At 43.3% G+C, this 16,363-nt stretch overlaps 1 protein-coding gene and 1 long non-coding RNA gene across 3 annotated transcripts; one reads left to right on the top strand and one right to left on the bottom strand.

Annotated features, from left to right (window-relative positions):
• Positions 1-286: 286 nt before the first annotated feature.
• Positions 287-5,701, bottom strand: LOC146644472 (uncharacterized). Its single transcript, XR_014909447.1, has 3 exons — positions 5,552-5,701; positions 1,614-1,698; positions 287-1,266 (listed from the first exon to the last, which is right to left on the bottom strand). It is a non-coding gene; the product is annotated as an uncharacterized LOC146644472 (long non-coding RNA).
• Positions 5,702-5,867: 166 nt separating this feature from the next.
• LOC146644471 (tRNA selenocysteine 1-associated protein 1-like) lies at positions 5,868-15,131 on the top strand. Of its 2 annotated transcripts, none has more exons than XM_085397090.1 (9): positions 5,868-6,008; positions 8,908-9,005; positions 9,083-9,182; positions 9,290-9,339; positions 9,443-9,574; positions 10,807-10,923; positions 11,037-11,235; positions 11,326-11,362; positions 14,814-15,131. In XM_085397090.1, the coding sequence occupies exons 1-9, from the start codon at positions 5,985-5,987 to the stop codon at positions 14,966-14,968; spliced, it is 912 nt and encodes a 303-aa protein (XP_085253216.1). In that variant the 5' UTR covers positions 5,868-5,984; the 3' UTR covers positions 14,969-15,131. The 2 variants fall into 2 exon arrangements, with proteins under 2 accessions (XP_085253216.1, XP_085253215.1); XM_085397089.1 differs by having other exon boundaries at positions 9,068-9,182.
• The last annotated feature ends 1,232 nt before the right edge of the window (positions 15,132-16,363 follow it).

Raw genomic sequence — 16,363 nt, 5'->3', positions numbered from 1 at the left:
CCAAAAAGAAAAAGCAGCTCACCAGCTGAAAACCACCAAACACAGCTCACTAGCTGTAACCACACTACTGGCACTCCCGCCCAGAGCTCACCTTTCCCTGGGCTTAAATACTTTTAATTACTGATGAGAGTCAGCTGCACAAAAGGGAAAGGTGGCACCTCAGGCAGAAGGGGTAGTGGGACACGCCCACACAGGCACATAGGAGGGAGGCCGTTCAGGAGGAGGCCCTGCTAGGGCCGTAACAAAGTAGATCAAACACATTTATGAACTTGGTGTGTGTTTCAGGTGCTGCACTCTCAAAGACTGAATGAACCAGCATTGCAGCCATGGGTCACTGTGAGCATCACAGGGAAGGTTGAGCCGGCCACTGCACCTGTATGGCCGGAGTCGTGGAGACCTGCAGCCATGTCGCTGCTCTTCTGTTTAAAGTAGAAGCAGCAGTGTTGATCCTTGGCACAAGGACTGTTACAGATGAACCTGCATACTGGGTTTTGCTGGGTAATATGACCAAGATACAGCCAGTGGTTGGCTGTAAGATAGACTTCTCCTCTTCAGCTGCCCAAAAAAAGGCTCTCGATCAAAACATAAACAGACCATCCATATTGACAGGTAAAAGGAGCTGTCCTCAAAAAAGAAAAATTCCACCTGCTACTGTGGAGGAGTTGGATCAACTGATGGGAAAATATTTCTCCAAGCATAGTTCTGTTCTGAATGACCCATAATGTTGTATTTAGGGGTCTACATTTGTGCCTGAAGTGCACTGCCATGTAAGTAATTTGGATTTGCTGAATGTGTACTTACTAAGTACCACTGTTCAAAAGTTGAATAAAGAAATACATGTTTGCCTTTTAAAAAAAGATTAAAAGCACTTTGTAGAACATCACATCAGTAACAATGTAGAATCCATGTCATGTGTAGTTTACAAATGACAAAATGTTCACATAAAATCACGACAGCATTTAAATAATATCACCCACTATAGCGTTCTGTAATTTACTGTCACTACATAAACAGCACAAGACTTTTAAGAGTTCTTAACAAGAGCAAGTTTCTTTTCCCTGGTTTTACTGCCACACTGGGGCACATGTTCACCAAAACGCAGCAAACCTTCACCATCTTATCCAGGAGGGTCCCCTCTTCAGCCTCACATGGAAGAAGTAATCTGATTGGCATGGTGGTTTGTTTGAAGCAGGTCCCTTGTGTAGCGCTGGAACCCAGTCAGGGTGTTTCATCCATTTCATAGGCTGGTTTGCTGCAGTGGCGTGTCTAGAAAATTTTTGTTGGGGGGGCCAGGTAGGGGCACAGATTTGGAGAAGGGTGGCAGATGTAATTGGCACATAATGTTAAAAACAATTCTACCAACCGTTAACCATAATTCAATAACCCTATAAACCTAATAACCGAATGCGCTTTTAACTCTTATTAGAATGAGATTTTAACCACTACGGTGCAAAGTTTTTAGATACTGCGTCAGGGCTGTGCAGAGAGGTTTAAAGGGGCGGGTGCTCAAAGTTAAAAAGGGGCACATTGAGCCAGGCTGAATAACAACAACACACATTCATCAAGAATCTAATATGGGCAACAAGGCAAAGCAAACGTAGCCGATGCTTTACCTGATGGGTACAATGTTGCTGTTGAGGGGTTTCTGCTGCTCCTGCTGCTGATAGTGCTGGAGGGCAGGGCTGTGTTGATCTGAGACTGTAGACATTAAAAAGTCCATAGGAGAGATGGTAGCTGATTAAACAAGTGTCATGAGATAATAACAAAATGCAAAGATTGGTGACAGCGCTTGGAACCATAAGGCAACAAAAAACTGTGAGAAATAATTTAGGCTCTGCCTGTAAATCACTCTTTGCTTCTCTTCTTCCTTCCTTCCCATCATTTCATATATCACTCTCCACTTGCTGTCTATGTGAGAACAAGGCACAACTTGCTATTGCAATAAACTATAATCTAATTATCCACACCTAACAACTCCAGCACTTAATCTATAATAAAATGATGACAGAAAAATGTTATAGCCCTGCCTTTAGTAGCCTCACACAGCTCTGCTGTTTCCTCCTCATGTCCTTACCAGCCATGTCTGCACAATATTATATCATGAGTAATACTTTTTAAAAAAAAATCCATCTAAATAAAACACACATGCACGCACAGTGACATTTTAGACCTTCTTCAGAATACTGTATATACTATGGGCATCCTTACATTATTATTTATTACTAGAGCTACAATAATAAAGCAATGAGGAGGGGGAAGTAATAAATATGAAATAATGTATTTATGATGATTCCATTTGTTTCACTATCCACTCTGTGCAGGGCAAAGCTTATTACATGTTTAAACTGTAGAGATACAATCATTTTACTGCTGTAAAATCCAAATTTTGTCTTATTTAAAATATAAATCTAATATAATCTGCCTCTTAATGTATGTTCTTTAAAATACAGCGTGTGTTTTTAATATATTATAATTATAATAATGCATAATTATGTGGACATGCATATTAGACCGTTTTTTAGTGAAATATAATCCCTCCAGAAAGGCAGGAAAAGCCCAGAAACTTACTTTAAAGCTAAATATGTTTCTAAATACTTTAAAACTAAATATGTTCTAAATACTTTAAAACTAAACATGTTCCCTAAAACGGTGACAGAGCTACAGACCCATGACAGCCTTACACAGGTAGCCAGCAGCTGTGACCAGCACTACCTGTGCAGTTAATAAAAGGACAGGTAATGTTTGTCGCGCTGTTGCACACACAGCACGCTCGTTTGTTTCAGTTCGTCAGTTGCAACAAGACAGCTTACCAACGTGTACGTAATAAACAAATACTCCTGTGTGCTACACACTACAGTGTACGCTGTACACCTACTTACTGGTTTTGTCGCATCAGTCTCAGTGGCGTGTCTAGAAAATTTCTGTTGGGGGGGCCAGGTAGGGGCACAGATTTGGAGAGGGGTGGCAGATGTAATTGGCAGATAATGTTAAAAACAATTCTACCAACCGTTAACCATAATTCAATAACCCTGTAAACCTAATAACCGAATGTGCTTTTAACTCTTATTAGAATGAGATTTTAACCACTACGGTGCAAAGTTTTTAGATACTGCGTTGATAAAGTACAAGAGATACAATCAGTCAGTGTTTATTCAGCAGTCAAGGACATCCATATTTGCATAGTATTTTTATTGACATGTAGTGCACATATGTTTTGGGCAAAAACATTTTTGAATATTAAAATACGAACATTTGTAACAAACAATTGACAAATTATCCAGTTCCAATGCTAAACTTTATCTGCCTGTTAAAAAAAGAAGATAATCTTCTCACAACCTGGTGTTTGATTTTGAAACAGGAAAAAAGTGGAGAAACAACTGAAAAGACTAACATTTGAATAAAACCTGAAAGCAAGTAAATACTTTCTGTGCTGCCTTATGGTAAACTTTGGTAATATTGATAAAGAACAACACTGGCTGATGATGAAATACAGTCAGCTGGCATGGTGACACTGCCAGTATTAACATGCAGGGCTGGACTGGGACAGAAAATCGGGCATTTTTACTACAGACCGACCCACCAGGTATTAAAGCCATAAAGCCTTTGAATGAAAACAAACCCTGTTGTGACAGTGATGTACAGTCTTGTTGGTATATGTATGATTTCTATACATTTTACGTCAGATAAAAACTTTGGTTGTAAGATTCAGATAATTATTTAATAAAAGCGAGATATTTTAAATGAGAATAAGAAAGAAAAGTATTTCTTTGTGCCCACCTCTCCCTGTTAATGCCCTACCTGCCCCCCTGGCAAAAGCTGTGCTAGATCTGCCCCTGCACAGTTACCAGCTGTCAGCTACTTAGAAAAGGATCCTGGTGTTATTTGTCTCTCAGAAACAGTTCATAACTTCAACTCATTCATGTCACCTAAAAGGTAAACCTGTTTCTCCATCACCTGTTCAGCTCTGATGATTCAGTAAGGACATCTCCTGGTTTCATCTTCATGTTTCCCTCTCACCACATATCCAAACCAACATCATGACCAGCAGCTTTACAGCTGTGGCTACAGAAAACATCAGCTGATACTAGAAATTAATATTAAATAAATTCTAACAGCTGATCAAGCTTAAACGTGCTGCTGCGCGACATCTCCTGGTTTCCTCTTTCTGGCGCAAAGTGGGCGATAAACAAACAAGAGAGCCGATCAGCTGATCATTGATCAGTTTCATGATTGAAGTAGAAACAGGAGAGGGAGGGGGAGAGAATGAGAGAAGAAGAGGCAGCTGTGCAGCATAAAGACAGAATAAATCCAGCTTTGTCTCTTTTTCCATTCTAGCTAAAGTTCGGGACAAACTGCGTCTCAGCTCAGCTCAATACGAAACGCGTAATATTTTCTCTGATTGAGGGACCATTCCATTTTTTAAGGAGTCATTGGCAACTCTACTAACTAACCTTATGAATAAAATAAAGTTCACTATCAGTAACATCATAGCACCCACCCAGCTGTACTGTATAAAAACTCCATCAAGCTGGCTAGAACGCAGTATGAGTTATTGCAACTGAGGGTAAAAAGTCAGCACAACGAAAATAAACTCCACCTAAACTTGGTTTGTATCTGACCCAGATAGACTGCAGGTCATCACTTCTTACCTGAAGTTCAGTTCACCTGACACTCGGACTGGCGGCTGCCTCGGGGCTCTCCTCCTGCCTCCCCTTCCCTCATCCACCTGCTGCCTCTGTGGAAGCCCTGCCATAGCCACCACCAAACAACTGAGTTATTTTTACACATCGACCTGCATCTGGCCGATCCACCACCTCTCACTGTTCATGCCATTACAAAATAAATAAAAAATAAGTCACCGGGCATATGCCCGGTATGCCCGATGGCCAGTCCAGCTATGTTAACCTGCAACCAAATCTGCAGCTCCATACAGCAATGTTACGACTTAGATTATATCTTATAACTCATAACTCTTATGTTAGCTCCCCTCAGTAGCATACTGTCTGAAATATTCCAATAATTCTTTTAAGTGTTATTTTAAGTGTTATTTTTTCCTTGGTATTCTAATTTCACCGAAGTTTACTAAACTCAAACTTAATATTACTGACATTTATTCTGTCCTCATTTTCTTTCACCGAAAAATTGTTTCCTGCAGTGCCGTCTTTCGTGCTTGGCTCTCCTACCTTTGCTAACGTGATGCACATAGCGCAGAAGCCGGTGCTGCATTCACTTACACTCGGATATCTGAGCTTCACCGTGAAAACATAATCGTACATTTGATATTTGATTGAATTTTATTGTTTTGCCTTTGGGGTGGCACCTGGGGTGGCCAGTCTGGTTGGGGGGGTGGCCTGTGCCCCCCCAGGCCACCCCGCTGGACACGCCACTGGTTTGCTGCAATAATGAAAAACAAATAGCAACTCTATAAACAGAACATAAATCTACAAAATCACTCAGTAGGATGTTTGTTCTAATTTGCTATGAGCTCAGAGCGCATTGAAAATAACACTAATAGGCTACAAAGAGTGATATGAACTTATTCAGATCTTACCTGAATGAAAATGTCTGGAGCACCAACAGATGTCTGTGGAGCTCGTCTCACAGCTGCTATCCAGGCGCTTCTTTTGGTAACATGGATACACGAGCTGCCTCACGATGCTTCCAGGTGGGGAAAGAATAAAAACAGCCCATTTCCAGCTTATTCCCTTCACGATCGTGCGATCATTACAACCGACAACACAGCAAGTGCGAACCATTGCTGATGCCATCCGTGTGCTTTCGCTCCTTTGTTTGGCCTGCTAAAATGGCGCCTCGGCAGCCACGCCCCCTCCCGTGACATCACGCTCCAAAGCCCTTTTGAGTGACGTAGGACCTAGCGGTGGCGCGTGGTCCGCGTTAGGCTAAAGCGTACAGGAAGCTTCGGTGTAGTTTAGCAGTTGGACCGTAAACCGTATTCGTGGTCGGATCTTCACCGCGGCAGCGCCATGAGTACGCTATGGATGGGAAACGTGAGTTGCTTCCAGCTTGTTGTCGCGGTAACTTGTTTGGTCTGACCGTGAGTGTTAGCTAGCTGTAAACGAGCCGCACACGCCAAATGAACGTAACTTGACTTCATGTAATGTTGCGTTGCCGCACAAAACTTTGTACGGAGTTCCTGTAAGACGGTTACTTTGTGTTTAATGTGGCAGTCAGGGGCCAACACCAACCGTGGACAGACCAAAACACGCTTTCTCGTGTAGCATACATTTAGCATACATCCGCGTTCCGCAGCTTAGCCGCGGATAAACCCAGGACACGGTTTTAACCGGTCTTTACCCATAACAGTGACTTTTCCTTATCAGACCTACTGCAACAAACTCTTGCAACTCGCTGGCTGATACCAGTGTTGCACTAAAAGCGATTTCCAGTCTTTGTTGTTAATATCTTGCTGGTAATATGTCAGACAAATCTCTCATGAATGATCTCAAGTCACTTTATATCCTTAATGCAGCTCAAGAGTCTCAATGACAATAAAAATGTTTGTTTTTGTCCGAGATCGATCTGGCCAAGAGGGCAGCAACAAGTATAACAGCTCTATAAAGTGGACTCGGTTGGTAATGATGCTGTGGGTACAAAACAGCAAATTTCTTTATTTTGTGTTTAACAGTGTCACAGATCCTGCTGACTACAGTCTATTTATTAATGCAAGCAATTTCAATTCTGTTTTATTTATACAGCACCAATAGGACTGGGCGATATGGACCAAAATTCATATCTCGATATTTTTTAGCTGGGTGGCGATAAACAGTATATATCTTGATTATTTTTCTTTAATCCCATAAAGTAAGAACAAACAGAGTTCTTAGTCAAAGCTGCTTGTCCCAGATGTCACACAGGCACTTTTATTAACATACAACTGCAGATGTACATGAAAAATTAGTCAAAAATAAATTGTCAACGTTTATTATTTAATAATGCTCCATAAATAAAATGTAAAAAAAATTTTTTTTTCATGTATAACAAAAAGCTCACAATTGTAAACTAAATGTAAACTAAAAAGATGCAGAGCAAAAGTGACAAAGGCAACTTGGCCTTTGGAAGTGGCTTACACTGAAGTAAAGTTTTGCTTCCTTGTGTGTATTCCTGAACAATCATCTGGTACTTTGTGCAAAAAACTAAACATGTAAACAGGTTGAATGAAATGAACAAAATTACATTCTTTGCTCAGTGGGTCTTTGTGCAAATCTCCAATGACAATAACAATATAGAAAGAACACAAACAATTGGCAAGGCCAGCTACTGTACAGCTTCCAGATTTTGTGCCAGGAAAACTAATCTGTCAACAGTATCAGGCTTCAAGGATGCCCTGTGGCAGGTTACCATGTTTCCACTGCAACTAAAAGTCCTTTCAGAAGGGGAGCTGGTAGCTGGCACACAAAGGTATTTCTCGGCCAGGAGGCTCAGTGCTGGAAATGCAACTTCATGTTCCTTCCACCATTTGAGAGGGTCAGCATCACTCTACACAAACTGACAGCTAGAAAATTCATTTTCGATTGCCTCCCTCCTTGTGAAACCAGTGTTGGTGGCTGTGCTGTGCTGGGAGAAGCTTGCCAGTGATCTCTTTTTAGCTGTGTCACCCACTGCTGCTTCTTCTTGGTCTGCAGACTCAGGCACGGCTGGATCAGGCAGCTCAGACAAACACGTGCCCTGATAGCTGAGCAGAGACTCTGCCTCCAAGACGAGTTTATGTTTTAGTGCATTAATTTTCTCACTAGGGATGTATTTCGCCCTGAACCGTGGATCCACAAAAGAAGCCATGTCCAACAGGTCACTGGTGGATGGATCTGCATATTTATTGTTGAGGTAATCCACAATGCGGGTCTTGATGGATTTACACAGCTCACTATCCTCCTCTCCAGGTGCCAGGAGACTAGTGTTAAACAGGTGTAGCACAGGACAGGGTCACATACTTCTCTCCTGAAAGTGCATCAGTGAAGTCCTGACAGGGTTTGAGAGCTTTCTGAACTGCCTCCAGGACCTCTATGTCCCGCCAAGTAGGGACTAGAGGTCTGGTTTTCATGTCGACAGAGAACTTTAGAAAGTGCTCTTTCCTGCTCCAGACCCCTCTCTATCACGAGAAGCCTTGATCCCCAGCGAGCTGTTGCCTCTGTGAGTAGCTGGTGACTTGGAAGACCCAGCTGTATTTGCACTTCAGCCAGCTCTCTTCTCTTCCTCCAGCTGTAGGAGAAGCTGCTGACGACTTTCTTACACAGAGAAATAACCGGGTAATGTGGGCATCATCCATAGCATGTCCTGTGACACACAAAATGCAAACTTTTAAAATCACTTTAATTGTTATGTTAAGAGGCAAATCGCTCAAAGGGAAACTAACATCCATCTCACTTATATAAGATGTGATGCATAAGACTCAACAATATTTGCAAAATGTGTCGTGTAATGTATAACCTAGAAATGGTTCTAGTTAAACTATCTTGGTAAAATCACCAGCAAATGATTGGAACGTGTATATTTTTGCATCTTTTCAATCTCACTATGTATTTAAAAATCTAAACCTGGGACCCTGTCCCCCAAATGTTGCAGCAGAGCTCGAGACTTGTCAGACCAGGCAGCATATTTCCAATTGTCCAGTTTAGGTGAGCCTGTGCAAACTGTACCCTCAGTTTGATAGGAGTGGCACAGCTGTGATAAGTCGCACTTTAACTAGACCAGCATTACTTTGAGCCCAGATTTGTGACAGATTCATTAGAAAAGGGGGAATTTCACATTTTATTTCTCACTGTGCAGTTCTGTGGACCAAAGGAGATTTATCTTCCCTCTCTTGTTAGAAACATTTAGCTGAAGCCCGACTCGTTCCTAACAGTAATCACTACAGTGATCACATAGCTAACTGTTTTTGCTGCTCTGCAGCTGGAGACCTACATGGATGAGAAGTTCATCACCAGAGCTTTTTCCACCATGGGCGAGCAGGTGGTTAATGTCAGGATCATCCGCAACAAGATGACAGGGTAAGAGCTGAATTCACATGCAGTATTCTTATTTGCAGTTATTCTATAATGACGTTAAATAGTGTGTCGTCCCCCAGGGGTGCTCTGGGTTACTGTTTTGTGGAGATGACAGACGAGGCCACAGCCGAGAGGTGTCTCCGCAAAATCAATGGAAAACCTTTACCGGGAGCCAACCCGGTATGGAGAACAGCAGTTGCTAACAACAGCCTTATCTTTTGTTTGTTTGTTTATCATTTCAGAGATTTTATTCATTTGTTGATTGATTGGACTTTATTTTCTCATAGCCCACAAGATTCAAGTTAAACCGAGCGACCTTTGGAAAACAGGAAAGCGGGTGAGTCCAGGTGGACAAGCAGAATTATCCAAGGTGACCGGAACGGTCCTAATGACAGAACCATCACGGAGCGCTGCTCTGACTTTGTCTCTTCTTGTTGTAGGCAGATGTATTCTCTGTTTGTCGGAGATCTCACTCCAGATGTGGATGATGGGATGCTTTATGAGTTTTTTTACAATCGTTACCCTTCCTGTCGTGGTGGAAAAGTGGTATTGGACAGCATGGGCAACTCCAAGTAAGTATTAACATGTCAGAACACATTTGGATCTACAGAATGGCATTGCTGCACTCATCCAGTCATATTTTCACCCTCGCTATACGTGTTGGTGTGGCAGGTCTGTCCTCCCCCGCCACCTGGTCCAACTCGCCACCAGGTGGTGATTAACTGACAACTCAGTCCTCCTCTCACAGAGTGTCCAGAACATCCGGCCGTGAATCTGATGATACGATTACACAATCAGTCAACAGCCTGCGGCCTCGGGCGACCTGGTACTGCGATCACTTACGGACACCCTTATGTTCAAACATGGCGTTTGTTATGGACAAACTGACAAACAACACTCCGGTAACATCACTGCTTGAGTTCAGGTCAGCAAGGCCATCCCTCCCAATGGCGCCTCCAGGTCTCACTGTCAGTGCGCACATGAGCGTTGAAGTCCCCCAGTAGGATGACAGAGTCCCCACACAGGGACTCCCAAGAAGGCTGGATACTCTGAATGGTCCTTTGGCGCGTGCAGATGACAGTCAGGACCCGTTCAGGGAGCAAACCCTCTCGTCCACTGAGGAAAACCCCAAGGCAAGTGGATACCAGGATACCCACTGCAGCCCACTGCCTCTCATGGCCCCCGGTATCCCGGGCAGGGTGAACTGTTGCCTTGATGTTGTAGTCACGGGGGTCTTCTGAATCGCTCTTTCTCTGGTCCTTCATTCAGGACCAGTCTGCCCCTACAGCAAACAAACAATCAGACCCTTTCACCACAATAAGGCAGTGATTCACTGACGGGGACCTACACACATGTTAATTATCGTAAAAGGAACAATTATTGACTGTTGATGAACTTTGAAGCGATGAATTTGACAGACAGTATATGAACATGTTACAGACACTGCTCCGCTCCATAGCTGCGACTATGTTCTGCTACGTGTGCTGCTAACTTCAGTCTAACCCTGATTTTTCTGCAGTATTTTGTGTAACTGTGTATAAAAAGACTTTTTCCACACTGACCATACTGCCTGTGGATTTAACTGGCAGCCAAAATCAACAGCACCACGAATGTATAATTAAGTGTTGGTCTTTATCTGAGCCTATCCAGACTCAAACATGATCCCGGAGTATCCAAACTAAACTGAATCTAGAGCGTTTTCTTACCCTCTGTTTTAAAATGTGGTGTAAACATAAGAAAACTTCTGGTGGTCCTAAGACGAGTTGCTCCCTCGTGAGTTTAACACCGCCGTGTTTCTCTGCAGGGGCTGTGGCTTCGTTCAGTTCCCTGATGAGCGGCTGCAGAAGCGGGCGTTAGAGGAGTGTCAGGGAGCTGTGGGGCTGGGTGGCAAGCCTCTGCGATTGAGCCTGGCTGCTAACAAGTGAGTTCTCAGAATCTTACCTCCCTTTGTCAGGACACGGCTGTATTTGTGCCCGTAGTACAGCCCCAAGGACTGGCTCAGTTCACGAGTGTTTCTGTGCTTTCCTCTCTAAGCTTAAAGAACAAGCAGCAGCAGTCGGAGCACAAATCATGGCAGTCTACCTCTGGATACAGACAAAACTATGACCAGTACACCCAGTACCAGCAGCAGACCTATCCTGGCTTTTATTCTTCCTGGGGCTATGACCAGACTGGAGGAATGTATGGCTACAACTATCCGCAGTATGATTACTCACAGTATTCTGCTGCACAGGTAACTGCTGTCTCTGTTAAACCAGAGTTGCAGATATCAGTTATTGTTAAACAGATGGAATCATTCTAACCTCTTGTTTGTTTGTTTTAGGAGAGTGAAACCGTTCAGGAGGACGAAGGACTGGAAGGTTAGCATTTAGCCTGGGTGGCAGCTGCTTGCTGTTGCTTGTCATTATTTTCACATGCCAGACTTAAAAAAATAAGAAAAAGATGAGCAGTAGTTTCCAAAAAGGTTGATCCTGTTCATCTGGCTGCAGCGTTTTCAGTGGGAGAAACATTTCATCATCAAGTGACTTCTTCAGTCTCATCTGACTGCAGGATTCAATTCAGTTTTATTTATATAGCGCCAAATTACAGCAAAAGTCGCCTCAAGGCGCGTCATAGATACAGAGAAAAACCCAACAATCATATGACCCCCTGTGAGCAGCACTTTGGCGACAGTGGGAAGGAAAAACTCCCTTTTAACAGGAAGAAACCTCCAGCAGAACCAGGCTCAGGGAGGGGCGGGGCCATCTGCTGTGATTGGTTGGGGTGAGAGAAGGAAGACAGGATAAAGACATGCTGTGGAAGAGAGACAGAGGTTAATAACAGATATGATTCAATGTAGAGAGGTCTGTTAACACATAGTGAGTGAGAAAGGTGACTGGAAAGGAAAAACTCAATGCATCATGGGAATCCCCCGGCAGCCTACGTCTATTGCAGCATAACTAAGGCAGGATCCAGGGTCACCTGGTCCAGCCCTAACTATATGCTTTAGCAAAAAGGAAAGTTTGAAGGCTAATCTTGAAAGTAGAGATAGTGTCTGTCTCCTGAATCCAAACTGGAAGCTGGTTCCACAGAAGAGGGGCCTGAAAACTGAAGGCTCTGCCTCCCATTCTACTTTTAAATACTCTAGGAACAACAAGTAGGCCTGCAGAGCGAGAGCGAAGTGCTCTAATAGGGTGATATGGTACTACAAGGTCATTAAGATAAGATGGGGCCTGATTATTTAAGACCTTGTATGTGAGGAGCAGGATTTTGAATCCTGGATTTAACAGGAAGCCAAAACAGGAGAAATCTGCTCTCTCTTTCTAGTCCCTGTCAGGACTCTTGCTGCAGCATTTTGGATTAGCTGAAGGCTTTTCAGTGAGTTTTTAGGACTTCCTGATAATAATGAATTACAGTCGTCCAGCCTGGAAGTAATAAATGCATGAACTAGTTTTTCAGCGTCACTCTGAGACAGGATATTTCTAACTTTAGAGATGTTGCACAAATGGAAGAAAGCAGTCTTACATATTTGTTTAATATGTGCATTGAAGGACATGTCCTGGTCAAAAATGACTCCAAGGTTCCTCACAGCGTTACTGGAGGCCAAGGTAATGCCATCCAGAGTAAGAATCTGCTTAGATACCATATTCCAACCTTATAAACAGGACATTTGTACAATAAGTGAAACTAGCACCACTGACTAACAATGGGCTGGGAGGTCATGACCATTGATCAGTGGCCATGAGTCCCATTCACAGAGAGTTGGGGAATGGCTGCAATCACAGCATTGTAAGATGGTGACAGATGCACCCTTAGGCCCCTCCTCCATTCAGAGATGGTCTTTCCCTTTTCACGTAAATGGCCTCCTTGACTCCGCCCTCAAACCAGCGCTCCTCCCTGTCCAGGATGTTACATCCTCATCATTGAAAGAGTCCACTGGCCTGTAGGTGTGCATAGACTGCAGAGTCCTGGCCTGACGAGTAGGGCTGGGCGATATCGAACATTTTCATTGTATCGCGAGTCTCTCCACGTACAATGGTTAAAATGTCTTTATCCTAACCATCGAGTATGAGTTGCCATGGCAATATTAAACTTTGCACGTGAACGTCTCCCCACACACCAAAGAAACCTTTAAAATCCTTTGTTAAAGGTGTTGACCACAGACGTACTGTGGCAGTATCCTCTGTGCACCTGATGGTTAAAGAACGGCTAAAATAAAACATTCAGATTTTTTTCTTTGTATTCAAGTAGAAAAAAACCATTGAATGGTCGATTTGACTGAGTATAGCAGTGAAATTTTAGGTTTATATGGTTGAAAATAACATTTGGAGGTTATTTAAACATTTGGTGATATTTATATAAAGAAAATATTGTGATATTAGATTTCCCTCATGTCGCTCTGCCCCGCTGACGAGTTCTTCATTGTTGTAGCCAGAGGTTGTTTGGTTTCCCCGATATATGAATCCTGGCGCTGAACAGCGTACACTATGTTACTCTGTTTGTGTCGGGGTGGACCAGTTTCTGGCGCAGCGTTTTTTGGGGTTTAAAAGCCACAGAGACTCTGTGTTTAGAGAAAATGTTCCGATACTCCTGGTAGGGCTGTGCGATATGACCAAATCTCATATCCCGATATAAGACATCCATCGTCCTGATAACGATATAAATCACAAAAATTTTACATTTTCTGTGAATCTCGGGCAGCTCGACTTGCGTGACGTGTTTCCAGCTGCGCGTCATGTAGCTGAGTCGAGTGCTTTAACCGATACATGAAACGATACATTTTTAGACATAAGTTGTAACGGCCGCCGTTTTCTTTGTGAGTATTTATTACACGGCGTACTGCGGGGAAAAGTTCTAACGTTTGAGTCTAAGGTTTATTTGGAGCACCTAACGGCTCATTTTTGCTTCTCATCTGTAAACACTCTGCATACTCTTTCACGTGATGCAGATTATTTTGAAAAGTCTCAACAGGATCTTGAGCTTTATTGTGAAAGGTTGATGTGGAAAATAAACAAGCGGACACGCGATGGTTTTACCATTTTGTCCGTCCGTAGTGTGGTTATATTAAATATAAGAGAAAGAGAGAGCTTTAAGAAATGAATGTAGCCACTACAGTGACATCAAAACATGAAAAAATATTGCAGTAAACAGTTTATTTGGCGACACCACGAAACAAACGATAGATGTTTTTATATCGTCATGCGATTATATATCGTTATATCGAACAGCCCTAACTCCTGACACATAAGGGACCACTACGGGTTTGGAGCGTTCTGTAGGCGCCTTCCCTGCTTCGACAAATGCCCGGCTGGGATAACCACATTTACTCGCACGTGCTCGTACTAGCTTCAAGCAGTCGGGGCCAAAGTGGGTTCAAATTTCTCGATGCATGCTCGATCATCTGGGTAAGGCAATTTCAACGGGTTGGTTGTGTTGATCTGGACATTTACAGTGGAAGAAACGTTTCGTCTACTAACAACATCAGACAAGTTTGAATGTCAGTGACCTCAAACTAAAGGTCAGAGGTCACGTTTTGTGAAAGTCTTGTGAATGTGATAACATGACATTGATATCATAGGTGTGTCTCCTAGTAGGCTGAGGGGTAACACTAGCAGTATTCCTACTTATTTATTCGTGTGTATGCAGTTTGGCCCATTGCTGATGTTTTAAACAGATGATGCTGGTGTTGTGGTCTTCAACAGGTCATCCTGCTGCCTTGTGATTTGGCAAAACAAATATTTGCGTTCTTGAGTGGTGGAGGTCTACCTAATAAAGAGGCTTGTGTGTAATTGCAGCGCATATACCTTCTAAGTGGATGTTTGTGTTTCGCAGATCCAAGTGTGGAGGTGGATGTGGTGGAGGCCAACAGGAAGTTCATGGAGCACAGTGAGGAACTGTACGATGCACTGATAGACTGTCACTGGCAGTCCACAGAGTTACAGCAGGACTATGTGACATCCAGTCTGCCAGAGCCCATCTACTGCTGAACCGGGACATCATGGCCTCTGTGGAGTTCACCTTTCCACCTTTTCCTCCCAGTCCATACGGATTGTGTGTGTGAGCTTCTTTTTTTTTTTTTTTTTTAGATAATAAAATAAGCTAATGGTTTTTATTTGTGTATAATCCTGTTTAAAATTAAACACGACCATTGGTACACAACCTGCCGTATGAGTCACTTTCATACCTGACTGTGATTGGATTGTTTGTTTCAGACTTCGTAGAGTCAGGGCTGTGTTGGTGTGATTGACATTTCTGTCAGGCCAGAGGTAAAGGAGCAGGTTAAATATCGTTTAGTGCAGGAGTCAACAGGATTCCAGCAGAATAGAAAAGTTGAGTAAACTCTTTGAGTTGGTGGATGATGCTGTGAGAAACTGTGACGGCTCTAATATCATTTCTCCAGTCCTCCTAATAAACATGAAGCCTCTGGCCCATCGGTATGTGTGCCCTGAGAGCCTTTTCCCTGTTTAGGTCAGATTTATTAGACCATCGAACGAGGAAACGAATACTTTAGAAGGCTCCAAAAGTTGATTCTGTTCCTCTGGATGTAGCGTTTTCAGTGGGAGAAACGTTTAGTCACTCATCCAAGGGACTTCTTCAGTCTCAGCTGACTGCAGGTTTCCCCCAATCTAATAAACAGGTCTCAACACCACATCCAGAACACTTTGGATTTTGTTGAGAAGGTGAGAGATGTCATCATGGAGGCAGATGAAACCATGGTCTCGTACGACGTTACATCTCTCTTCACTTGCATCCCAGTCATGGAAGCGTTGGAGGTAGTCCGTAAGAGACTACAGGATGACCTCAGCAACAGGACCAGCGTCAGCATCCACCAAGTGTGTTTGAACTGTGTCTTCATTCCACCTTCTTCACATACAAGGCTCAGTTCTACAGGTAGAAACATGGGTGTGCCATGGGCTCCCCAGTTTCACCCATCGTGGCCAATTTGTACATGGAAGAAGTGGAAAAGAGGGCTTTGCTATCCTACCCTGGAACACCACCAAGCCATTGGTTCAGGTATGTGGATGACACCTGGGTGAAAATCAAATCTCAGGACGTGCCACAATTCATAGATCACATTAACTCGGTGGACCAACACATCACATTCACCAGGGAGGATATGAAAAGTGGCAGGTTAGCCTTCTTAGACTGTGAGATTTCCATCAGTAATGGGGGACATCTAAAAGCTGACGTGTACAGTAAACCTACACATATGGGTCAGTATCTAAGGTTTGACTCTCATCATCCACTGGAGCACAAACTGGGTGTCATCAGGACGCTATAACACAGAGGGAACACCATCCCCACAGGAGAGAAGGACAGCCGCTGCCTAAGCAAAAACCTGTAGTGATCCCGTACGTGTCAGGAGTATCGGAGCAGCTGAG

Source organism: Rhamphochromis longiceps, linkage group LG22 (assembly GCF_057381845.1).
Source record: "Rhamphochromis longiceps isolate RC_006_pf linkage group LG22, R_longiceps_female_GT1.1, whole genome shotgun sequence".
Classification (NCBI taxonomy): Eukaryota; Metazoa; Chordata; class Actinopteri; order Cichliformes; family Cichlidae; genus Rhamphochromis; species Rhamphochromis longiceps.
This window is presented reverse-complemented; position numbering and strand designations above follow the sequence as displayed.

Excerpts from the sequence above, each read along its gene's own strand:
- LOC146644471 (XM_085397089.1), top strand. The coding sequence starts at position 5,985 with ATGAGTACGCTATGGATGGGAAAC. Across the intron at positions 9,575-10,806 it reads GACAGCATGGGCAACTCCAA|GGGCTGTGGCTTCGTTCAGT; the intron begins GTAAGTATTAAC and ends GTTTCTCTGCAG. Across the intron at positions 10,924-11,036 it reads TTGAGCCTGGCTGCTAACAA|CTTAAAGAACAAGCAGCAGC; the intron begins GTGAGTTCTCAG and ends TTCCTCTCTAAG.